The sequence below is a fragment of the Struthio camelus genome, chromosome 3 (assembly GCF_040807025.1).
Source record: "Struthio camelus isolate bStrCam1 chromosome 3, bStrCam1.hap1, whole genome shotgun sequence".
Classification (NCBI taxonomy): domain Eukaryota; kingdom Metazoa; phylum Chordata; class Aves; order Struthioniformes; family Struthionidae; genus Struthio; species Struthio camelus.
Window position 1 is genome coordinate 35,044,467 of NC_090944.1, and position 25,980 is coordinate 35,070,446.

Sequence of the window (25,980 nt, forward strand, 5' to 3'; positions counted from 1 at the left end):
AAAAAAAAAGAGCAAATGCCTTGACAGACCAGAATGATGTCCAAATCTTCACCTACCTAGGTCAAATGAACGCTTCAGAGCAAGTGGGGGGGATCAACACACCAGCTCATGGGTGGTTCTGCGTTAAGTCCTTCACCTCGTATTTGACATAAGCTGAAGGAGTCTATGTTATGCTGTAGATGTCTAGGAGACTCAGGTGCACACATATTTCCACACCCTGTACCTCCAAGAGGGACTCCTTGCCTGGTCTTGATGCCTGGAGCCAGGCCTGTCTGTGGCTTCCAGAATCAGGTAGAGATGTGGCAATGGGAAAGAATGGAATAACCTTGACTGTGCTTACCTTCCACTTTCTTTGGTTGACTTATCCCCAGGGGTACCGTGCAAGTGGCAGGTGTAATCTCCCCTAATGTTCAGTCTGCTACAAGCAGCTGTTTGAAGGGATACTGTAGGAGTGTATGAATCAGACAACCCCAGCTGAACAACCAACAGAAGTCAGAGCTAGCCGACCATTTTTAATTATCATTTTTAGCAGGAGCCTGTTTTTTCAGCAGCAGTTTGTTGCTTGTCGCAAATAAATCTGTTTGTATCATGCAGATTCTTCCTGATGGATTTTCTTTCTCTGAAACAGATAGTTTCATATTCTTCACAAGCATGTTGAAAACACACCAGGATATAAACTAAAATTGTCTTCAGTTAATAACGTTATATATACAGCACAAACGAAAGACAAATTCTCCTTAAAGCTAAGTATCAGAGCCACCCCAAAATTTTGTGGCATCCTATATTATATATAATACATGGCAAGTTGAAACATTTTTTCCTCGTGCTTGGTTCCTTCCATATTTGCATTCCTACCTCAAACACAGTAATTGCCTAGAGCCTTCCTCACATGATGAGGACTCTTCAGTCATTTTATGGATTTCTTCGGTCTCTGGAGATGTCCTACCTGAGGCCAGAAGCGAGAAAGAAGATACGAATTTTGCATTCAAACTCTGGGATGGAAAGGGGAGGAAGATGGATAACTTTCGCTGCTATTTGCTGCTGTTTGAGTAAAAAAAGTCAGGCAGCACAGATGTGAAAACAGTGTGGGCCTTTGCAGTGCAAGGGACCTCTCTGTAGCCTAAAAAAGATATATAGGATTAGCACCACTGCAGGTTGCCCCAGAAAAAGAGGATGACATCCATCAAGGAGATCATAGAGTAAAAGGTGGTAGAATTCGGTTTTATTTTTACACTTTCACGTTTCATATCCATATTCACATTTTCACACTGGCATGGGAGATAAGGAAGCTTCATTTAACAGCTGAGTCTGATCTCAGAGATACCAGAGATGTCTGTTCAAGAAAGAAACTTGAAAATCAGATTGAGCTGACAGCAATTATATCCACAACTATATCATCTGTCTGTATAGTAACACGATTTTCCTGACATTTTCCCTTCTCTTTGGTCTCTGTTCGCCACAGCAGAGCAGAACTAGAAAACTTCTCCTAATTAAACAAAAATTAGAAAAAAAAAGCTAGAATTTTGTTCAAGCATTTGTTTCTGCTGAAAGATTAAAGCCTCATGTTGGAGCAGAGGGAAGGGTGCGAAAAGTCAGATTTTAGTTGTTAAGATCTGAAAACATTTTAGTGTTCTTAGTGGAACATCAAAATATTGATGTTTTTCTAGAAAATATTTCTTGTTTTGCAAAACTATATTGAAAATCCAACTGAAGTCATTCAAGTAGATCTACTGTAAATATGAGGATTTTATTTAATTTTTTGGAGGGTGGAGGGCTATTATTAATCACAACTTGTAACATCTTCATTTATAGAACACTGCATATGTTCTGTTATATTTTTAGACTCTTGGGAGAGTTCTGTAACTTCATATTTCTCCTCTATTTTTAAACTGCGATGGATATAAAGCTTCTAAGACAGTAAGGCATATATACTGAGAAAAATGACCCTAAATTTCAGAACTAGTCAGAATACGAATTGAAGTAATATCTGACTAATATTAAACTTACGGGCATAAGCTATTTGAAATATTGCAAAAATATGCCGACGGGCTCACTTGCCAGGTCCCGAGCACATTAAAAAGGCCAAAAGTAACTCTGAATGTTCATTTAATAGTAGTATGTTTTGAAGACGATTATAGCCTAGAGATTACCAAATCAACACGAAAAGAAAGATTATAGTTTTCCAACCATTTGTGTCACTCTTGCCAAACAAGACAAGTGCTACCGTCACAATCTCACAATTGAATCACAAAAGTCTGGATCAACTGTCTCTGACTACCTCCCATAAATGAGATTAATACATTTTGCTCATGATGGGCATACTGGCTTTTTCTTTATGAATGATGCAATTAGGAGATGATTTCAGGAAGAAAGAACGAAGCTCATAATTATTTTTAACAGAAATAGAGTATTTTTGTCAGATATTATAAAGAACTGTCTTCACCAGCTAATGTCTCAGTAGTTTCTTCATGTAACAGTTGGTTTTTAAAATAATTACCTGAGTTCAGGTTATATTATGTTACGGAACAGGAAAGATAAGTATTGGATAAAAAAAAATTCTGCGCAAGACCAATTTTGTTGTTGTTCCAAAGTTTCTGTAGGGAGTTGTGCATGGTACTAGTAGATAAGGCATTTTCCCGATCCAAAAGAGCCAACAGCCTTAATACAGCAAGCCAAAACATAGGATTAAAGATCAAAGCAGGTAAGGGTGTGGGATTATTAATGTGGATTATAAAGAAGAGAGTTAGCTTGGAGATAGATGTTTGGGGGAAGAGTGTAGAGTGAGTGAGAAGAGGGTCTGAAAGATGAAAGCAGAAAATGTATTTTAGCAGGACAGAAAGAAGGAAGGAAGCAAAGCAGATAAAAGGAGCAGGAAAATGAAAGGATTGGGAAGAACAAAAAGAACAAGAGAAGGAAGATAAAAGGAGGGGTGAGGTGATGAGATATGCAAAAACTCTACGCAGACACTTACAAAATTAAAAACACACCCTGGTGTGTACAAAATTCAGCCACACCTTCTTTTCACCAACACATCACTCTTATGCTGCATGAGAGCCCCGGAGATATATGCGGTCCATTTCACAAATATAAAAGAAGGTAAAATCCATGTCCAATTAACTCTCAGTCTAAAACCGATACAATCCTCAGTGGGGGAACCACTCATGTACGCACTGAACTCACTCCTGTGAGTCATCACGCTCATTAATAATGGGGCTATACACACTGATAAAGCTTGATATGTAAATAGCTACGAGTTGAGAACTCTTTGTGTACGCTTCCCACTTTATTCACAATCTAGTGGTAGGCCTATTACTAAGATCCTAGCTACCAATAAAAAAACAAATAGCAGTGCACTGATGGAACCTAGAATGACTCAGCACATGAAGGTGTCATCATGTGAGATCTTTGGCTGGTGAACAAAGTGAGATGATAAAGTCGGGTAGCAATGTTTAGGAGACATTGTTTTTGTGTATACTCAAGGTTGCAGACCTTAACGACTGGGTGAGGGGTCTTCTTTTTGCTTCGTTTGCTTTAATTATCAGTCCTATCTTGCCCTCAAGGCTAACTGGTGCCAGAATACTAGTAGGAAAGAAATACGGGCTTTGAGATATTTGAGATGCAACATGACAGAGGGTTTCAGAGTTTGAGGGTGGTGTAAGTCACCTATTGAAAGAAGATGCCTTGAGCAAGAACCCAGCATTCTTGCTGTGTGGATGTGAAGTAAAAACTGAGGAGGGATTTGAAAGCTTATGTAAATGAGTATGGTGGATGTAAACACAGACACACGTCCATGTGGGTGTACACAGTCTTCTAAGCAGAGAGGCAAACACGCATGTAGATGTAATAGTTAAAGAGGGAGTGATAGCCATAACTAAACTGCCCACACATTTCAGTCCTGAAAACTTTTCATTAGATGCTTACAGCTCTTTGAGACTTCCATTCTTACTACTGGTGCATGTGCTGTTTGCAGCAGGGTGATCTTGCACTGAAAAATTTTATTCTGACCTATCATATGCACACATACAGGATGTGATTGTATGAACAGGTAATATCACTCCCTAAGGATTCTGCCTCGTTCAGAATACCTGTTTCCTGGCTCTCAGAATGAGGAAAATAAAGTGTAAATAGAGATCACAGGTCATGAAAATCTGCCCTTTTGAGGAAAAAATCTGAATATATTTACAACATAGTAAATCTTTAGCAAATTGAGTGAAGTCAAAGTCTCATTTCTCAGTTTTGAGAGGTGACATTTAGGAGCACTGATCTTCCAGTGCATAGCCATGCCTGCTTTACAGGTCAGGATGGCCAACTCCTCTGCACTCAGGGTCACTCATTTTTCGTGGGTCTGATCAATACAGACACCGTTAACAAATCTGCTAAATCCTGTCACACACAACTCAGATTTGTATTTCTCTCCCAGCAACACAAACACAGTGTATCCTCAATGTCATTGGCCTACTGACTCACTACCAAATAAAACCGCCATGTTGGACAAGTCCAACCCTTGGACCGCTAGCTGGTCACCTCTGCTTTAGATAATACAATTTTATTGAAAGTCCTGATTTCTCTACAAAATCCTTCTGTAGCTGATAAAGAAGAGAACAGGAGAACATGTATTCCAAAGAGCAGGACACAGAGAGAGTCTCTCACACTTGCCATACGGCGACTTCTGGCTGCCGCTGAAGCCCTGCGCACAGAGCCTTTGCCACAGTCTGGTTGGGACAGCTGGCTGCTCTGGTTGCCTACACTACGGGGAAAAGGGGAGAGGAGAAAAAGTAGTGCTGGGAAAAAGTGTTGAGTGAGGGAGCCCTTACAGACACATGCTTCTGAGGGCTGCAATTCTTTTCTTCACAGAGCAGGGGAGGACACATGGTTAGTCTTTTCTACCCTTACTGCGCTTTGGTCCTGCTCTGGACTTTTTGCCCCAGATACAGCTTAGTCAGTCTAAGTCATGTCTTTACTGCACTGAAAACAAGCACTTTAAAGATGCCAGTATTGTGTACTGTTGCTATAATATCTTCCCCAGCTTTAGAGCTTTTCTAGCAATTACAAGGAAGTGCCTATCACTCTGCCTGCAGGCACTGTCAAGTTTGCCACTTCCTTTCATTATGTACTTCTGCTCTGTTACCCTGCCACCAATGACAAAGGAGACATCACACATTTGTTCTCCTTCTTCTCACCACATACCAGATTTTTACAAGCAGTTCAGCGTGCTTAGAAGTGCTGGTGGATAAGTTCTCTTTAACAGTAAGAACTGCAGCAGCAGAAGACACTGAAAGGAATGATTGCAGGAGTAAAAGGACTCTTATTTTAATCTGTGCCAGATACTGGTTCATATGGACAGGCTCACTACTTGTTCTGAAGTTTTAAATATGTCCAAAATATTTACTTGGAGATCAAGAAGACATATGTGGCAGATAAACTTATCTCTAAGCAAGTAAGAGATGTAGGAACATGAGATGTCTATTCAAGAAATAGCAAAATTGGACTGACCACAGTGAAGAGCTTGGTACTAGAAGGCAGGAAGAAGTGCTTCTACCATAACACTCATAAAAGTTCCTTATTATAAGTTCAAAAGGGAATATGGACAACTTAAGATTCAGACAGTTGCTCCCCTTTGAAGAAAAAATTTCTTGAAGGCTTTGTGGTATCTTTTTAGTGGTAGTGGTTACACCACTGAAAAATGACAAATACATTTGCAGATCATTCACACTGCAGCTCACGTTGTCATCCTGCATGTCCAACAGGTTTCATGTAAATGCTGAAGGAGGGAAGTTTATAGGTCTCTTTAAGTAGTATTTTGTCTGTCTATTATCCATTGCTTCTCTGCTCTGTGGGAAGATTTGGCTAACATTGCATCATCTTGTTCAAGTAATATCATGTTGCTGGGTTAGTATCTGAAATCAGGAGGATTAAAAGCTGCAGTAAAGTCTAATAAACAAAATTATATTGTCCATAGCTAAACAATGTTCACTTTTTCATGCTATTAATATTGAAATCCATGACTTAGGTGAGAGTCACCTCCTGTTGGAATTCAGCACTTTTTACTTTCTGTGCATTTTGCTTATGAGTCAAAAGCTCAGTAAGACTTATTGGTATGAGACAGGCTAGTTCTAGGGTTTTTTTGGAACATGCAGTTCTGCACTTCTCAAGTTTATTGGCAGCTGAACTTGCTGAAGAAAGCATCTTTTTAAGGATTTTACTTTTAAGGACAGTTTCAGGTATATTAGCTAGGACTGTATAGTACAATTGCAAGGGGAGAAATCATATATCCATAGGATTTAAAATAAAAGTGAACCTGACTGATAACACATGTTCCATTGGTATATGCAATTTACTCCCATTTAATCCAGGTTCTATTGTAACAATGTACCAGAATGTCTCCTCTGTCTCCTCTTTCGAATCCAGAACAATTGCTTTAAATGTAGATCTCTAACAATGTACTGTTCTAAAAAGTATTAAAATAGCTGGCATTATACCTAAGTCAATATATGATACCTTCAACTTAATAATTTTCAGCTAAAATCTATTATTGCTATATATTTTTATCCTCCATATGAAAATACACAATTTAATGGGCGATAATTTTTTTTTTTTTTACATCTTATGACAAAACAGAATTCTCTGTTTCTGTGAGGCAGTGAGGTCTTCAAAGCATCAAGGAAGACATTTTAGCTCTTTATTATTGTCTATATTTGAGTATACAGCTATCTAAAAATACTCTAGTGTTTCTACTTTCTTAAGTTGAATTTGTTTTTCTGAGCAGAATAGCTTACACAATGTCTCATAAAACAGTAAATATTATATATTATGTCCTGGAAGCCATTATTATAATCGTTACTGTTTAATTGGTTAATGGACAATTTTACTGAAATAATTTGCTGACTAAAAGGTAATGTGTAAAGCTTATCTGAGTTTGTTCATTTCTCAGTGTTAAAGGCTCATGACCCATAATGTGGCCTGTCTTTCTTTTTTAATAATTTTTATATTAAAATTAGTGACACTGACTCCTCTCTTTCCCACTACTAATCTTCATTTTGTTACAAATCTTGAGACGGACTTCTATTAATGGGATGTATATGCTAAATGGATGAAAACACATTTTTTCTGCCCAGGAATTTTTCCTGTTTATTTTTTGAAAGGTTACCTGAGTGAAAGCTCCTAGTAGTCTGTTTGAGAATGGGTACTCCATTGTCTCTCTGATAGGAGTGGCCATGGGAGAGAATTTCATCTTAAGCACACGGTCACAGGGCAGTTATAGCTGTGATTGATTGCAGATGGTGTAGACATATCTGAACTAGGCTGCAAAATCCACCAGGAAAGCCAAATAAATAGTCCAGAAGTCAACCAACAGAAAGCTTCATGCTCCTGCACTACACTGCTACTACCTGTGTGAATACCGACCTAGTCCATGTAAAACTAGCTCAGGTATGTCTTCAGAGCATGCAGTGAGCCTTCAAAGTCAGTGTTTTGCAGGCTGACCTTTGGAGGAAGTAAAACTAATTCAGGAACAAACATGCCCATGAGCTTGGTGAAGTAACCAATAGGGTTCTCAGTGCAAGAGCGATGGGCGCTGCTGCGACTGAAGCCTCTGAATCAGAAGTTAAGCGTCACATAAAAGTAAGAAGCAGAGAAAGCAGTAAGGCAATTTTATAGGCTCTAGACCGAAATTGTTAACCCCTATTTATTGGGAAAGAAAACAACAATAATTTATATTATATGATTCCCTAATTGCAATGGGATTGAGCTGACATTGCTGCCTAGACTAGTAGCTCAGATAACTTTTGTCTGAGGTCCTCAACAGATCTCAGCTAATAGTCCAAGTCAGCTAATATGCCAGACTGACTAATCGATTAATTACATAATTCTGAGTAATCATATGCCATTCACATAGTTAGTCTTTTGCCGTCATGGATTACTGGAACCTTATTGCATGCAGCCATGTATTTGTATGCCTTGACTTGCGCACGTCCCCCTCCTTTACCTCTAACATTAAAAATTAGGGATGTGCTGTAAATCAAATTCTTTGCCTAAAAATATTTAATAGAGATTTTTTTCTGTCATCAGGAGGGTGTCTTCTACATTTTTTAATCTACTGAAATCAGAAAATTTAAGAAATATGAATGGTAATTTCAAAGTTCAAGGAAAATGGTAGCTAGCTCTTCTGATTTCAGAGAAAATCTAAAGCCTGTGCCAACTTTACACAATTCTCTCAAACGGCAGAGTAAACTGGGAATGTGCCAGAAGTATTCTTTCTCTGTTCTTTACTTCACACAATTTTCACTTGCAGAATAAATTTACTTCCTAATAGATTAGCAATACCTGAACACTATTTCAGCCTTATACCAGCAATAAAAGCAATGTAAGTTTCTGCTAAATTAAAAATGAAACAAAACAATGGCATCTTTTAGCCCCACACTGTCATTGGATAGATCACACATTGGCTTTGGAGATAGAATAAAACACAAAGATCCATTATATTTAAAACAGCATGACTTCTCTGACTGTATTAAGCTGATAGTGAACTGCACTTTTTATCAGTTTTATTACCACTCATAAAAGTAGTTCTAAACTCCTAAAAACATCTAACTGCCTTTGTGCTATTTGCCTTTCAGACACTTCAGGCTTTGATTAAAATCCTTCAGCTTAGACATGCTGCTACATTTGAGATGTTTCTTCTGGTTTAAATCAGAGCTTGTTTCTTAGTTTATAACCTTGGGTGAAAGGAGAATTTAAAGCTACTTACTTAGTATTTACAACAGAGAGCACAAGTAGGGGAACAAGTGATTTCTTCATGCTTAGTGCCAAAAACATTCATTACCACACCACTGAACAAGACAGACTTATCCTGGGTCACACTGCAGTATACAGTCACCTTTCAGAGGACAATTGGGCATGAAGCCACAGGACCTGATGCAGGGATTTGGTCAGATTAATGCTTTTATTTTAGCTTGATGCCAGATACAAGAAGACAGGATGACATATGGTGAATATATACATTAACTTCCTTATAGCATTCGATCTACTATCAAACATTACATAGTGTTTGTTCATTACTACGCTATCATAGTCAATTAGAACACAATTTCATAAATCTCTGCTCTCAAGAGCAGCCCCTATTCATGTTGACCTCATCCGAAGTTAATAAGAACATTCATCTTGTTTGGGCAGGTAATATTAACTTTATTTCTCTGTGGCCTTGTAAGAACTGAGCAAATAAAAAGATCACAGTAATCAGTCGATCAATGTAACTCAGAATTTAGTATTTTCAAAATAACAACTAATCAGCATTCCAAAATCATCACAAATAGGTCTCTGAATGAATGTTATAAAACATTTCTACAATATGTCAAGTTCTTCTTAATAGTACCCCTATTTTAGCTTTTACCAGTTCTGGTGTAAATCAAAATATCAACCTGAAGTGGGGCAAAAAGGCCAGTCCTTTTTACATGCATTGAGAGGATATATCTGAGAATTCTAACTATCTTCCAAAACTTCAGAATTCTCCAGGAGTTCAGTTCACAGTGGGGAAAAAAAACCACCGATAATGCTCAAAGTCTTAGTGACTGTTATCTACTGCCACTTACCCAAACTCAGAGTTGTTTACTCCCTCTCTTTAACTGAGATCACCAGTTGCTACTAATGAATTATGCGATTATCAAGAATGCAGTGGAGTTGTACATCTATAGATCTGTAAAAATCTATTTTTATTACATAAACCAGGAAAACATTATATCCCATAAACCAGACCCAAGTGTCAGAAGTTAAAGATATTTACACAGGGAGGGAATGATTCAAATAAAAATTCTATCCTAACCATTTTACCTGAGCCCTGTCAAAAGGCTCAGATTGTAACATGTAATAATAAGTACCATAGTAAGAAGATACGGGGCTTTTTACAGAAACTCTTTTTTGAGAGGAAATAAAAAAACTTTGTAGCTGAGTGAAAATCCTTTCCCTCAAGCCTGAATTCATTCATTCATTCCAGAGAGAGAGAGAGAGAAAAGTTTTTCCTTGGTGGAGTTTTCAATTAAAAAGATATGTTTCTATCACTTTTCCTTGCAGTTACAGCTTTTCTGTGAATAAATTTGCCAAACAGAAGACTGCTTCCAGGCAAATCATAAAACCTGTGAAGGTATGAATATCTTTCATAGCAATAAGGTTTTCACAGCTCAAAGTAATTGAGACTGTTCAGGTGCTAACGTAATTAAGGAAGTCTGTTTCCATTTAAGTTTAGGCTGGATGCAAGTTGAGACAACAGTTATCAACAGATTAACATCTTTCAGATCAGTTACTTTGGTTTCCATTTAAGGCTGCAAAACCTCTTTACTAATTTATTCAGAAAGGATTCTCCATTTATCCCATTTACCCCATTTCCTTAGTAGGAATTTCCTGATACACTGCTCTAAGTTAGAAAAGGATTGAGACATCTTCTTGGCTTTTCCCCCTTTCCTTTTTCCCCCTGGTAGTGTGACTACACTTTGCCACTACAAACACAGGTGCCAGCACATACCTTGTACAAATTGAGCTATAGTCTAAAGGCCTAGACTTTAGGTATCATCTCCTCAAAGGCTGACCATAACAACTGAAAATCTAAATTCATGGAAAGCTTTTGCTTATTTCCTTTGGTGATCCAGTTTTAATCTCAAGTATCTTTTGAGCCTAGTTTACTTAAGGACTGGGCTGTCTGTGATTACTGTCCGTTAGTCTATCTGTTGTCCTCCTCCCCTCCCTGCCCCTACACTACTTTTAATTCACGGGTGAACTGTACACAAACTTGCCAAAAATATCTTATTAAATTGGTATGAATTTCAGGAAAACTGGTTTCTGGGCAGGGAAGAGGAACCCATGTTAATGGTCTTTCTAAGCTAAAGCCTTCGGTGTGCTCTGTTTGGCCTGCTTGAACGACCTGGAAGGAGCACGTGCTGGTCTTGCCCCGATGGTATGCAGGGTATGGTAGAAAAACTGGAAGCATGGAGCACTGAGAAAGGAGCTGGGATTATTGTGTAAGATGGAGCATCACTGAAAAATGAGAACCATTAGTTCTGTTATTCGTGGAACTTCATTTTGATACATGAAGAATTTTTCAGGGTTAGTCTACAGACTCTCTGGGGAAGAACTCTCTTACGTAGCCTATGCACAGGTTCTGTTTTCACTGCTGCTATCTTCAACATAAAAATTAAAGGACATAAACATTGTGATTGAATCAGTTGTCCAAACACTGTGTAATTCTGAAGTCTTCATTAGAGATCTCATAGTGACATTGCTGACTGGCATCTCCCCTGAAAAGACCCTAATTTCTGTTGCTTGTAACTTTGCCAAATGTTAATGGTTTGACTGGACTCTCTTATCTCAGATATCTGCCCTGTGGATTATTTTTTCCTTCCTGTCTCTCTTCTTGCATTGCCTAACAGAGAAAGACGCATCCCTAGGATTTACAGAGATATAGTAGCATGTTCTGAGGAGGCTGTAGCTACAGGAAGAAATTGACTCCCTTTTGTTCAATCCACATGCTAGCTGGCAGGTCAAGCAGAAGGAAACTGAGTAGAAGCCAGTGGGCTGTTTCAGAAAAGGAAGGGGAAGGAATTTGAGTTAGATTCAGAAGGAATTGGTAAGAAGGGATAAAAGAGGGAAAAAGTAGGCAGGAGGAGGACTGGGCTTGGTTGCACCACATGACTGGAGCAAGAAGCCAGGAAAGATTAGTGGAAGACTGAGACTAGAAACAGAATAAAGCATACTGAGATCAGATAAACCTATGGAATTCTGATTGTAACGGTAGAGGCTGGACTGAGCTCTGGTATTGATGGAAAATCGACTCAGACGTGAAGCTTGCAATGAGGAACTGGGAGGTAGCACTACAGACACTGGTGGGAGAAGACGGAAGGAATCGGGTAGCATCGGTCACAATTAAGGTACAGCGGACGCAGGTATTTCTGTGGGCTGGCTACTTTGCTAGTGGAGCGTGACAATTGAGCTGGCTCCAAAACAAAGCAACTATGCCATTAAGTTACTATGCAGGAGCTAATTAGTCCATCTGAAAATCAGGGCTTGTTACTGCAGGTGTGGCATCATGCTGATGCAAGGATACCACTTTCAGGACCTGTGCTTATATTTCCTGATGCTGTAGCATGATGTGGACACTTCAGCTCAAGTGGTACTAGCTTAGGATCTCTGTAACCTTTTCCATACCGACAAATGTATGCCCAAAACAATCAGAGCATATTCCCTTCCAAAGCATGGAACAAACTGAAGCACCGCTTTCCTCTTCTGTTAACACGTATTTGTGACACTTAGCATAGTTCAACTCCCAAATGCAGATCCGTAAATCCATTTTCTGAGTCCTCAGACCGAGAAACAGTAAAATACCATTCTTAAAGTTGATGCACTTGAAGTTAATTAAAGCTGTGCTTTGAAGATAAAAAGTGTGATAAAAGTATTAAGTACTCTGAAAATGAAGCATTAGACGTCTCAAGTTGGGCATCCAAAACTAGGGGATGCTTTTGACAATTCTGACCTTAATCTTTGTGTGTCTCAATTTCCCAGTTATAAAATGAGGATAATAATGGCACTTAATTTTGTAATCTGTGGTTTGTAAACCACAGATTAGCTAATTTTATGAAGCACTCACATGCTATGGTGAGAGCACAGCCCGATCACCCATGAGGATATTAGACAATTTTACGTTCAATGTAGGACTTGCATTTTGGATGCTGAATAAGATCTGATATCAAACATTTAAAGAAGAAGATAAAAAGAAGTATTGAGTAAGGTAGGATTTCCCAAAGAGGGAAAAGCCTATAAATTATGTAATTAAAAGCTGTCTGATAATCTGTATGCCTGGAGCTTTTATTTTCACTTTCCTCACATATTAAGCACCTGATTTTGCAGCTCTAATGCTGCTTTCGTATTGTTTCTCCTTGTTGGCAACTCTATTTTAATTACATAAAGAGTTTATTGTATAAACTAGTTGAGCAGTCCTCTTTTTTTCCTGAGCAACACTCAGGGACGTACGGGGATTTAAAAGCTTTGGCTTTCATACTACAGTGTCATTAAAATTATTTTCATTGTCCTTTTCATCTTTACCATGTATTTCTGATTCCTTTGTAAATATTTTTGTATTGCGAGAAAATTATTATTTTCATTATTGTTACTGAAATGTTATCAGGAAGTTTAGTAGTTCGTTAAATTACGTAATGCATGAAGTAGGTGGAATCGATTAAAGGAACGGAAAAATATACTTCAGACATTTTATTAAAATAACACATTTCAATCCAAAAAGATCTAACTTGTAAAGGAGGCTTGTTGTTCAAAATAATGCTCTTATGTAATTATCCGCACAACAGTCCAACTTTTCACATAAGGGTAGAGTATGTCTGCAGGATAGGAAATTTTTTGTAGGTTATTCCAAAGAGCGTGACATGATTTTTACAGAAAATAATAATCATTGCAAGTTTAGCCATTTGTATGCCTAAATTTCTAGGAAAAACAATTCAGTTTGTTCATTTCTCTTTTAAGCCCCTGAATTCTTCCCGAGAAAAATCTCACAAAACCAAACACTATAAAATGTAAACAACTCTCCCTCTGAGAAGAGAATAGGAACAGAGTAAACTCTATCTGCTGCTTAATATACCATTGATAAAGCTTAGTCAGAACGTGCTGGCATAATGGATAAAGTGGTGAGGGACAAGAAATAAGATCTGCATAGACTAGCATAGGGTTTTCACTAGTTAAAACTATTTAATGGAGATTGTAGTATGTATACATTTAGAATCGAATATACCTACTAGTGCTAAGTGTCACTGAATATAGCAGAAATCCCACTACAGTCAGTATACAACGAATGGAGTAAAACGCTGCTCAGTGTAAACAAATACATGAAAACAGTGTCCGTACGTCATTACAATTTTGGCTTCTTCTATAACAACTAACCTTAATTTGAAGAAGAATTATATTCCCAGTATGAACACCAGCATGTACTGCACAGTTGTCTTCAGAACAAACTGCTAATAATCACATGAAAAAGCTCATTAATTTTTCTTATGAAATAGAACTTCGTTATCTGATTTTATTTTTCTTCCTTTTTGCTGAATGTGTTAAGCGCTTTATTTCTGTGTTATTTTTGCTATTCACGTCTACCCTGAATATTTTAACCTCTATATAGATCATCTGGATTTTCAGCTTTATTTCCATTTAGTATGATGCCAATAATTCACTGGAGTCATCTTCTCAGTTCCACTGTGAAGTCTGTCCTGAAAGTTGCCAGCTGCCCTTATGCCTTTCTCAGCATCCCAGGCAACGAATGCTCATTCCGCCCTTATTAATGGAACAGCTTCCAGGAGTTGCTATGAATTATAACATTGTATGAGAACTTTAATTTCACACTATGCGGAATTAAAACTTCTGTGAATCACTTTTCTCACTACCTTTGTATCTCTAGTCTCAAAGGCCTAGATTGCCCTTACCATCAGGCGTTTGCAGAAGTCTCTCCAGGCTTGTTCTGGGGATAGTGAGGCTCCTCTGCGTCAGCTGACATATTTTCTCTCTGTCAATGCATTAATTAGAATTGAGTCAAACACGTAATCAGTCAAGCACTTCTTATCATTAAGATCATCGATATTTGTTGTGACCAGCCTTTTGCAACAGCTAATATGAAATCATATCAAACCAAAACTTATTGAAAGTCTACAGAGCCTCAGTACTATGTGAATTTTTGTACTTTAACAGGATATGGAGGAATATCTTGTTAACAATAATGGAGAAACCAATAGAGGAAAGGAGAATGAAAATTCAGTTTTCAGGAATAGCAGGCTTTATCAGGAAACTGACGGAAGATAAAGTAAGGAAAAGTACAAAATTCTGACAATGAAAACCGTGCTGCTGAGAAGATATGATACAACAATATGTGTGTGCACATTTCAGGTGAGGGGATAAGGGAGATTACACAGGAGGATATTAAGTCACTTGCCTATAAAACAGCCCTCAAAGAACACTGTTGTTCTTATCACATCTGCAATTACTTGTATTGATATTTCTCCTTCATCCTTTCACCTCCGTTTTGCTCTGTTATTTTTGACATAGGTACTAATTTCCCAAATTCAGACCATGATTCATTTATGACCCTCCTTCATGAAAACATTTCTGCTATTAATGGTACAGCAATTAAATGTATAATGTAGCTGCCAATTTTGAGGTTATTTCTCCTATATATTGATCAAAATCAAAGCGCTATTGTTTACTTGTTTTCCATTTCCACTATGCTTTTATTGCTTCCTACTACCAGGACATACATAATAGCAACTGGGCATGACCTTGTATTTACTGTTCTTCCTGTGGGTGTGGACATTTTGCATGCTGGTTCATGACCCAGAAGGTCATCAGTACTGTATGTTTCTGAATATACCCAAGCTTTTCGTACTCAGGATAGTTTATGCTTGTCTTCTCTGACACGTTTGGTTCATCAAAAGTCTCCACTGAGATTTACACTGCATATTAAGGGCCTGAAATGAAGCTCACTGAGGGAAATCAAAATGGAACTCTTTTCCTTCATTTTCCTACAAACCAGACGGCAATTGAAAACGGAAATATAGCTGAGAGGACTAGATGCAATAGATGACCTAAATGCCTAAAACCCTTTTGAACGGAGCATCATGTGGGATGTAAGCAGAGAAATGCAAAGTTTCTCAGTGTTGATGAGTTGTATGAGCTGGATGTGAAGGTGCCCAGAGGGGCCAAAATTCCTGTGTGCACAGACACAGAGCCACAGGCATCTTGGAGCTTTACAATGGAAAAGTAAGACCCTGTGGTGTCTGTTTAAATAACAGTTGAGCAGGGCTTATTTGCTGAGCAATTTTCCACACAGGTGCCTGAGGTCCTCTGTTTAGTCATCAAAGTCTCTTGTTAGAGCTGAAGTCATTTTAACTACTTTATTCAGAAGTTGCTTAGGCTTTGATAAAAAATGAAAGGAAAACATGTATTTTGAGAAGGTTTTTATGCTGCCTTACATTTTTACAATATTCTGCCTCATCCTAACTTGTCATACATTTATCATTCAGCATGACTGAACTTGTCAGATATGCATTTTTTTGCAATACAAATTATTCCACTTTAAATCCAATTCCATTCTCAGCAAGGGCAACTGCCAATTTCTCTGTTCATAACACAGCCATTTTTACTAAATGACTCCTAAATCTATGGATTCTTCGTTAGGAGCTGAACCACCTGTATCACTTACTGATTGAGTACAACTCAGATTAGGATTGCCACTTAAATGTTAACACATTTCTTTGAGCAAAACAAATTGCAAGTACATGATGTCTCATAAATGGTAAATGTAAAATGATAGCTTGAATCCACCTCTGGGCTTTTATCACACAGGTTAGCAATTTTCCATTTCAGATAGCGGAACGGAATGGAGGGAATCCACACATGTTTGAATTTATGAGCATATTTTGTCCAAGATATTGCGCGGGAACTTGATTATTCCAGATTAACCATCAGAGCTCATATAGGACTCAAAGTGATGAATTATTTCAAGGTTTGATGCCCAACAAAATCTCTTGCAGCCATATTAATGCTGTTGATAAAGTACTGAAACCTTTCAACTTGTCTCTCTGTAGACATCTGACACACAAATTTGTTTCTGACATGAAATGGTCCAATAATGACCAGTAAAACCTTGCAGTATTTGTTTTGCTAGACTTGCAATTTCATAAGAGATAATCCTATATAGTCCATGTACAGGCAATCTACATATACCATAGACTCATGGTTTCAGATCTAAACTTGCTTTTAGAAATAATATATATTTCTGAGCTTCACGATATCAAGATAAGACTTGAGGACATCATCAGAGCATAAAACTGAGCTAACTGAAGACTCTAGCGTTAGATAGAAGGTAGGAGTGAACAGTTTCTATTACTCTTGATGTTTTAACTCCAAAGCCAATTTAAGCATCAGGGAAACTAGCCATTTTGTTCTTGATGATATTAGTAGATACAATCAGGTAATGAGATTATTTCATAATCTCAAAATATTACTCCTCACCATTTCTCTGTTGCTTCTCTTATTAACTGGCAACATCACCTCCCCAGTTTTCTAGTGGTAGCTTCTACAATGTTCTTATGCTAACAAAATAAAACTCTTTAGCTTGTGAAATCAAAATTTTGATTATTACCTGATAATTCCAGCCAAAACCTGGGGACTGTGATTTAACACATAGTGGATGACAGTGTAAAGAAAATTCTTTTTTGAGCAGAAGTCTGTGGAGAACTTTACTATTCTAGGTATGGAGTAAACTCTTGTTAGAAACATAGGTGTTATAAGAAGTGGAATAAATATAAAATCATGGTGACATAGAAAAGCAGGTTGGAAGGGTCACCCTCAACTCATGTACACCTCTAAAAAGACTGGCAACTGAAACATTCTAAGACCTTGCTTATTTCTACAGAGCATGATTTGAGTATGAGGATAGAAACTCTTGTCCAGTAATCTGGGCTGTGGAAAGGTCATAGGATATAATGGAAGACTGCGTACTTGCCCAAATCTTTTAATCTAACCACTTCCTAATAGATTCTGTCAGATGCATGGTGTTGAATTAGATGGACGTAGTACAACTACTCCTATACCTGTTTGTTCTTTCTCTTCTGGACTTGAGACATCTCTAATCAAACTCAAAGCAACTGTTCACAATTTCTATTTGTACTTGAGGTTTGCTGCTTCTCTTTCAGCTTGAGTGTCCATAAGCTTGTCTGCTTTGCATAACAGTATTAGCTGATGTGATGAAAGACATTACCTCTACTTAAAACACTGTATTGTCTACATCCTTACTTTAGAATGGTCACAATAACACTACCAGTACAACAGTTCTGAAGACAGGGCAATAAATGGAGTAAACAATGGTTGTATCACTAATTGCACATATAACTTAACTTCATACTTATTGTAAAACCCCAAATCTACAGTAAGGCATTTGCTAAACTCACGTATGAACTCCAGCACCTGCTCTGTTTCATTCAACTAATAAACGATCCCTAATCATAGCTCATTTGTGTTTTCTGGACAGGTATGTGGACAGTGAAAAAAAAAAAACTTGTATTTGAGGATGGAACATTTTCAGGACTTCTTTACAGCTTATGCCATTGGTTGTAGCTTTCTAGGCTATAACTTCTTTGACAGTTGATGAATCTACACAGGAAAGAAGCAGCCTGCCATGTCCAGCACCTGCATTTGGACTTGCAATGCTGTTGATACATTTGAGGACTAGTAAGCCTCTCTGTGCTGCTGAGACCTTTTATATGATCTTATCATTTGAGATAGATAAACCTCCCTGGGCAGTTTATTTTCCTTCTCCCAGTATTACTACTGATGGCTAGAGACCTCCCAATGGGATTGTGAAAGCTTTATTCCATCCCCAAATTTTAGCACTATAAAAAGGTTACAAGAAAGATGGGCTTGGGCCTACAAAGCTTTTTAGGACCACAAGCCCCTAAGTAAACGCTAAGGTAATATCACAGGCTCCAAGCATCCACTGTAACCAGCATTGGGAGGAAAGCTAGCTTTAGGCACTTCTGGGATTTGAAGGAGTCCTTTAATCCCTTTGCCAGCCTCACCTCCAAGCACAGAGGTGAATAGCAGGCCAAAAGTGAGTCGTTATAATGCCAACAGAGGCCTATCAAAGTGGTCATAGCTTTGAAAATAAACCATGTGCAAGTGGAGTAGTAATTTATTTGGGGGGGGAGGGGGGCCACAGTTCATTTAAAAACATTAACAAGGTGCCTAACTGTCTCACTAAAAAAAATTGACCAGCTGGGAAGGAAACAGAGAAATTAGGCTATCTACTGCTAGTTACGCAGGAGCATGGACACAACAGGACCTATTTAAGGGTATATTAGAAGTCTAGAAGGCTGTAGGAAGATCAGGAGGCACTGCCTCCTAGAGCTATGTATAGAAAAGTTAATCTGAATTAAGGAAATTGTATTCCTCCCCACTTTTTATACATTGGCCATAGCATGCTTTGAAAGAATACAAGAACAGCTATACCTAAGTCAGATCAAAGGTCCATCTAGCCCTGTATCTTCCCACTCAATGACTAGAAGAGAATGTCCAGGGAAATGGGGAGGAACAAAGCAAGTGCGTGCAGAGTATTTTGTCGTCCTCCACCAATTTATAACCTCTTGTCTCACAGCCTCCTGAGACAGAAGCGTTGTATTCGTATTAGAGTAGACCTCAGTGGAGTTTCCTTCTCTGTATTTGCCCCTGTTTCACAACCTAACTAGATGTTGTGAGGAAGCAGATCAGACTGCCTCGGGCACATCCACTCCCAAGCTGAAGAATACTAGTCTGTGTGGTTCTTCCTCAGACGGAAGCTGTTCTGCACCTTTGATCATCCCTCTCACCCTGCTCTTTACCCTATCGCTAATCTATATATTTTGGCAGCAGCAAATAAAGACTAATGGATTTTTATTTATTTACTTGTCTTTTAAAAATAAGATGTTTTGAATAATTTTACTCATCTCTTATCAGAAATTCCTAAAAGGAAACCCATAGGTTCTCTTTGCAGTTGAACCTTCTGAAGTCATTTCACATGGATTTGCACAAGGCTGTGACACAGGACCTAACCTAGGACAAAAATCTACTACATAGTATATATACCCACACCACGATATATGCATTAGGAACCTTTTCTTAGTCGCTCATTGTAAAAGATCTTGACTTTAATTCTCCATATTTTAAATGCTGGGCACTTCTCGACAGAAGTAGCTGGGATGATTGGTAAACTAATCAGTATTTGGTCATTGTCAAGTGTTTCCATCGACTCACTAATACCAAATTTATACATCATCTTTCTTACCTTCACTCTAATGCTAGCACTTTCCTGCTCTAACAATATGGTACCAAACAGAGTCGGAGATGACTATTTAATTTGGAAAAAACAGGTACTGAGAGTAGGATACCTGTTTCTCCGTATTATTTGTGCTCTTCTGAACCTTTTCTTCTGCTCTTTTACTTTGTGAAAAGGGGTGGGTAATTTTATCAGTACTAATCAGGCAGTACAGCTGTTTTTATATTCATATCTGTAATAGCATATTTCTTCTAAGATTCATGTTTAAAGTCTCCGTGCTTATGCTTTAGAACAGATGGCCTTTGATTTGTAAATATTATGAATCTTCAGAATTGTATTCTGTCTTCAACTGTTTAAAAGCTAATAAAGTTCAACTTATAAATGTCATGAATTGTATAAACATCCACTACTTCCAAATCAAAGCTGTTTCTGGTAAGTCTAAAATAAATTTTATTATGTATACACCAGGACTATAAGTATCATTCATGCAAATATTTATTACTAATAATTATTTGTATCAGTCCTATGGACTGATGTCACTGTAGATGTGATGATACTCTCTTATCTTCTGCTGGTGGTCAGCCAGACCTGTACATGGCAAGGCATTCTGTCGGTAAAAAAAGACTCTCAGCACTAAAAACTGGAAACTGATGGAAGTCACAGAGATGACCATTCATCAGCACCTTTGTCAGAGTTTCCAGATCGTTTAAGACAAACTGTGCTCTTTTTAATAATAACCCCAATGTGGTGATATAAAATATATGGAGTCATTTCTTTTCTCTGCCAACTGTTTATCCCGTGAACAAGCTATGCCTACAATAGGAACCTTTTGTACTTCTGAGGCCTCATGAATCAATAGGATTCCAGCAACAAGCTTCCAATCAATAGGATGCCTCACTGGGTCTTGCCCAATATTCTGTCTGCGGTCACTTTCCACAGTCCATTCCCCTCAAACTTCTCCAGCATTCACAAATGTATGATTAAGGATGTCAGAATGTACATCGCCACCTAGCCCTTTCAGTATCCATTTTTAGTATCCATTTTTAGGCCCAGTGTTCATGAACTTGTCTTACTGCGTATTAAGTTTGCTGATACTGCCTGCCTCTACCACCTGCTGTGGCTGCAAGCTCCAGAAGTTCAGTACCTGCTGAATAAAGAAGTTCTTTATTTTAACAGTTGTCTGTGGATAGCTAGTTTCCAAAACATGTTATCCTAGGTGGGTTGTGTGAAATACCTAGTCTTATACAGCTATTAAAGGGGTGCAGTTGATAATTACAGGCAGACCCCCCCCAACTGTTTGGAAGAATCTCCATCCGTCATCTCTTTTTCCTGTCTTCTCTGCAAGGACTTTTCTCATTATGTGCAAAGATCTTAAGTTTCCTTCATCCCTTTTCTCATCACTCTGTTTACCCATTAACTTTAAAGTTGGCACAGTGTATTTAGTGGACATAATTCTCCTTAGTAGCAACAATAATAGCAACGCTTCATTATTAGTGATATTGTTGTTGTTGTTTTATACGGTATTGTTTGGTGTGTGTGCACGTGTGTGTGCGTGTGCGAGAGTGCAAGTTGCTTAGATCTCTGATACTAGGTCAGTACCCTGAGCTGGGTACTGCAGAGGTACTGAAAAAAACCTTTCCTTATACATATAGCAATGTGGCAAAAAAAAAAAAAAAAAAAGGTTCTTTCTTCATGCAGATTTCCTTATACAGAAAGCTGTTACTGGTCTCATTACTGCTTTTTGTTTATGCTGTGCCTGTACTCAACCACTGACTTCTCTAACAGGAAGTCCCTATAATACTTCTGAATTTTAAATCATAAAAATCTAACCAAATCAGTTGAGGTCAGAAGTGCTTTTGTGAGCTTCTGTCCACCTTCCTACCCTTTCTAAAATAGACCTGCTCTTTTAAAACTTTGCATGGTCCCACCTCTTTATGGACAAGTTTCCACAGAAACAGGTTCTCCTTCCTGACCACATATTTTCAAAGGATACAAAGATCTGTGTACTAGCTAACTATTATATACTAAGTATATTTTAAAAGACTGTTTATTTTTAAAGCAGTGCCTCCCCTTTTCAATGAGAACATAGAGAAACTCTTTTTCAGGTTCAACTGAGAAGAGTTTAATCATTTAATCCAAGTGATCCTCTGTCTGTAAACAGTAGCGCATGAGTATACTGACACCAATTGTATCTTCTTGCATGTTTCAGTATCTAGAGTCACTATTTAGCAAAAGTTACTGCCTAGTAGCCACCAGATACACATACACTTTTATATACATATATTCTCCTGTAGATATTGGATTTCTTTTCTCTTAGAGAACTATCATCCAAAAATTACAGTAGAGCTGTGCTTAGCCTCAGACATGGTATACCCTACATTTACTAATGGGTGGTGAAGGTTGGAAGAAAAGTTTGTGTTTAAAGCCAGACTGGATGAATCATTGCTGATAAATCATCATTGCAGCATGACGCTGTATTGCCTCAGACTGCCAATGAATGAGCTGCGTGCACTAATGTACCACAGGGTGCACAATTGTACATAAGGACAGAGCTTATAAAGAGGTTTCTATCTGTTGCCATAATTTTACACTGGAAAAAAAAAAAAGAAAAGAAAAGAAAAAAGAGCTGGTGTCCTTAAGCCATGCACACATGCAGCACGCTGTTCTCTTGGAAGTTACATGATCCCATTAAGAAGATGATAATATTTTGGAAAAGTCCTTTGGAGAAGGCTCTCAAACATTTTCCAAACATGAAGCGGCCGTGTCAGCATACCCCAGGCTGCAGAAAGGCCCGGTCAGGGGTACGGACCGTGGTGGGGCTCTGCCTCGAGGTCTGCTGTTCTAACCCAAGCAGAGCCGGTCATGAGCAGAAGAGCATCTGAAAGTAACTAAGCCGTGAGAAAGGGGCTCGCCTAAATAATTTAAATATCTAGGTACAGATGGGAACTGCTCCCTCGATGGAAGCTGCTCCTCGCAGCAACCTGAATTTAAACTTCTTCACCTGGAAGCTGTGACTCTTGGCTGAAGGGTTTATTTTGTGTTTGCATGAAGGTTCACCTGTAGTTTCATCTCCCCCAACCACGCACTTGCACACCCTTTCCACATGCCTGCTCCAGGCGCCCCCAGTGCAGCTGCAGATCCCGAGAGCCTCCCCGAAGTGCCCAACTCCAGGCCGGACAGCGGGGACCTTTGGGACGGCACCCGCTCACGATGGGGCGGCCCCCCCCCGATGGGGCGGCACCCCCCAGGCGGGACGGCCCCTCCCGACGGGACGGCCCCCCTCCAGGACGGCCCCCCTCCCAGATGGGACGGCGGGACGCCCCCCCCCCCCAAATTGGACGGCCCCCCCCGGGGGACAGCAGCCCCGGCGGCCGCGGGACGGCGGTGCGCGGCGCTCCGCGGGGGGGGGGCTTCCCCAGCCCAGACAAGTTCTTGCCCCGTTTCTGCGGCTGCGGCGGGTTTGGCGCGACACCGTCCTGACATGTTGTAACTGGTTTCCACACCCACCGCGCGCCGGAGAGCGACGGGAAATACCTGCGAGGAGCCGTGTTTCGACTCGACTCGCCGCAGCCCAGGTCGCAGGAGCGGCGTCCCGCGCTGGGAGAAGCTGCCCGGTCCCCAAAAGCAGGCGGGTCCCCACCGCGGGGCAGCGGCGCTGTAAGTGGGGGCTCCCTTCGGCCCCCCCCGTCGGGGCCGGCGGGGTCGCGGCTGGCGGTCGGGGCCGGGGCGCTGGGCTGGGCTGGGCTGGGCGCCCGCCGCCTCCCTGCTGGCGGCGGCCGAGGGAGGGGGGCCGGGAATCAGCGGAGGGCGCCGCCGGGCCCCGTCCCGTCCCCCCCCGCCCCGGCCCCCCGCAGCCGGGACGCGCAGCGGCGCCCGGGGGCTGCGGCCGCGCCCCGGCCCCCGCCCCGGCCCCGGCTCCGGCCCGTCGTGGCCGTAGGGGACGCGTGTGCCGCTGCCGAGGCACGTGGCGGCTCCCGCGGAGGGCTTAGTTGGGTTGGGCTGGGTTTGTTTGCCCGGGAAAGTTGACTTTCCGGCCTAAAAAAAATAAATAAATAAATAAAAGAAGTAAGGATACTTGCAGTATCCTGGATCTCGTGCCCTTTGCATCCGCATAAAAATGCTGTAGTAATAATGAAATAATTGCCTGTTGCTGCTTGATGTTAATAATTATTATTTGTTACTGATACAGTGTGGTAATGCAATGACTGATAGAAAGGAGCTTGTCATAAAACGTCTGTGTATTCTGCCACAGGCAGGTGAGACCAGGCCCTTAGGCAGTCAGATCGCTCCCAGGAGGAGCGGTGGGTCTAAAGTGCTCAGGTGGATATCCCCAAAGCCACTCACGGCCTAGGGGGAAGTGGGTGCTGTGGCCAGGTGGCCACATGGGCTCAATCTCCCTTTACGGCAGTGGCAAGATTGAAAATTTTGCAGAAGCTGAAAAAGTGATCGCATTCCCTTCGGAAAAGAGATAAGGCCATCCCAAGCAGAGCACCGTGCCCAAGGCCTTCCCAAGGTCTGGCCAAAGGAGCTTGAGGTTCCCCAGAATAATGTGCTGAATGGTGAATTTTGGAAATCCTGAGAACAGGAGTAAGGCAGGGAAGTTGCTTGTCTTTAGGTCAGGCCTGGAGGGTTGTGCTTCTGGATGTTTTATCATTTTCTTCAGTGGGCATTTGCCATCTGTCGCTTTTGTGGAAGCTACTGCATGTATCTTCACAAAAAACCTGCGCTGACTCTTCTTTCAATGCAAAAGCTTTCTTCTGGCTGGGTTTGTGACAGTACCATTGGAAAGATCAGAGCATACTGTTAATAAAAGGACAGGATGGGTGCGTCAGGGCAGGGGTCAGATTTTGCTTTCTTCCACAAAGGATTCAGTTGTAGCAGCTGCTTTGGAGTGTAAATTCCCTGTTCATTCAGTTGAAGTCCATTGTACTTTGTAAAAAAGTTTTAAATTATTGGTCTCTGTGTCCCTCAAGATGGCTGATACACGGGACATTATGTGCACCCCCAAAATACATAGAAAGGACTGGAATTAACAGTTAAGGTTACTTCTCAGAAGATGAACACCAGCTTTCCTGGCGCTGGTAAAATTTAAACTCATGTACATGAAATCTGGTAAGGTGTAGATGACATCTACAGAAGTGGGAAGAGGATTTTAGTCAGGCCACTGGAAACATCCCAGGATGGGTCAGATTCTGCATATCCTTACTCATATGAGTAATAGAATTGTTTACCTAAATCCTGAACTTTGAAGAATCTGGTTGAGCATGCAGAACTCAATGTACATGCTTGAGGAAGACACCAAAAAGTTTATTTCAGAATTTTGTCTGAGCCTCTATTTTTCTCTTTCTCTCTGTCCATCAAAAATTATATCAGTGCCATGCATACATTTCTTACAAAATAGCTCTCACTTTCTGAGAAGGAAAATAGCAGCTTCAAGACATCTAGAGGTTTTGTCAAAAATACCTGGAGCCACAATTTTACTTTGAGAGCTTTCTTTTGTTTCTTCTCATCTTCTTAATCAGTATTGCATGCTGATGTCCTTAATTCCAAAAAGCAGAATTGGAATTATTCTCGTCTGTCCTGTGATTTGTTTCTGTGCTGACAAATGTTACATTTATTTTCTTTAATAAATGTATACTGCTTTAAACATCCTTATAAGCAGCACTTGTGAATCAAAGATCGACATCACAGATATTCTGTGTAAAATAACTATTCTTGTTTGGAGGAGACTGTACTAGTGTAGAAGTCTCACCTTTCCAAGATTATATTATATCCTGCTTTCAGTATGTGTCTGAGCATAAGTAACTGCGTTTGACCCGTGCCACACTTAATTAATTCATTGTCTACAATAAAAAGTCAAACAATATACTGTATTATTCCAAAAAATAGACAAATACAAAAGAACAAAAGAGATATGTGAGCCAGTGTACATGCATACATACACACAAAATTTTCTGCATTTCACTTGTTCAAAACATTCAGTATTTTATATTGCACAACTTTATAATTATGTCTTGTTCCATTTTTTAATTTTCAAAGGAAAGAGAGAGAAGAAGAAAAAGGGATCTGGACAAGCTTTTGAAATCAGCATCTAGATGTCTCTCTCAACTATATATACCCAATAAATGGCAAAATTCCTA

The 25,980-nt window shown here is 39.7% G+C and overlaps 2 protein-coding genes across 4 annotated transcripts in view; one reads left to right on the top strand and one right to left on the bottom strand.

Moving 5' to 3' along the window:
* Nucleotides 1–506: 506 nt before the first annotated feature.
* On the bottom strand, nucleotides 507–24,224 carry LOC138066540 (uncharacterized). The gene is made up of 5 exons (XM_068936418.1): nucleotides 24,185–24,224; nucleotides 23,375–23,603; nucleotides 14,463–14,542; nucleotides 856–946; nucleotides 507–619 (listed from the first exon to the last, which is right to left on the bottom strand). Exons 1-5 carry the CDS (start codon nucleotides 24,222–24,224, stop codon nucleotides 526–528), a joined length of 534 nt encoding a protein of 177 aa, XP_068792519.1. The 3' UTR covers nucleotides 507–525.
* Nucleotides 23,356–25,980, top strand: part of FAM83B (family with sequence similarity 83 member B) — a 55,954-nt gene continuing 53,329 nt past the window's right edge. For all 3 annotated transcript variants that reach the window (XR_011140099.1, XM_068937391.1, XM_068937392.1), the window contains exon 1: nucleotides 23,356–23,497. The gene's annotated coding sequence lies outside the window, so the exon portion shown is untranslated. The remainder of the gene's footprint in view (nucleotides 23,498–25,980) is intronic.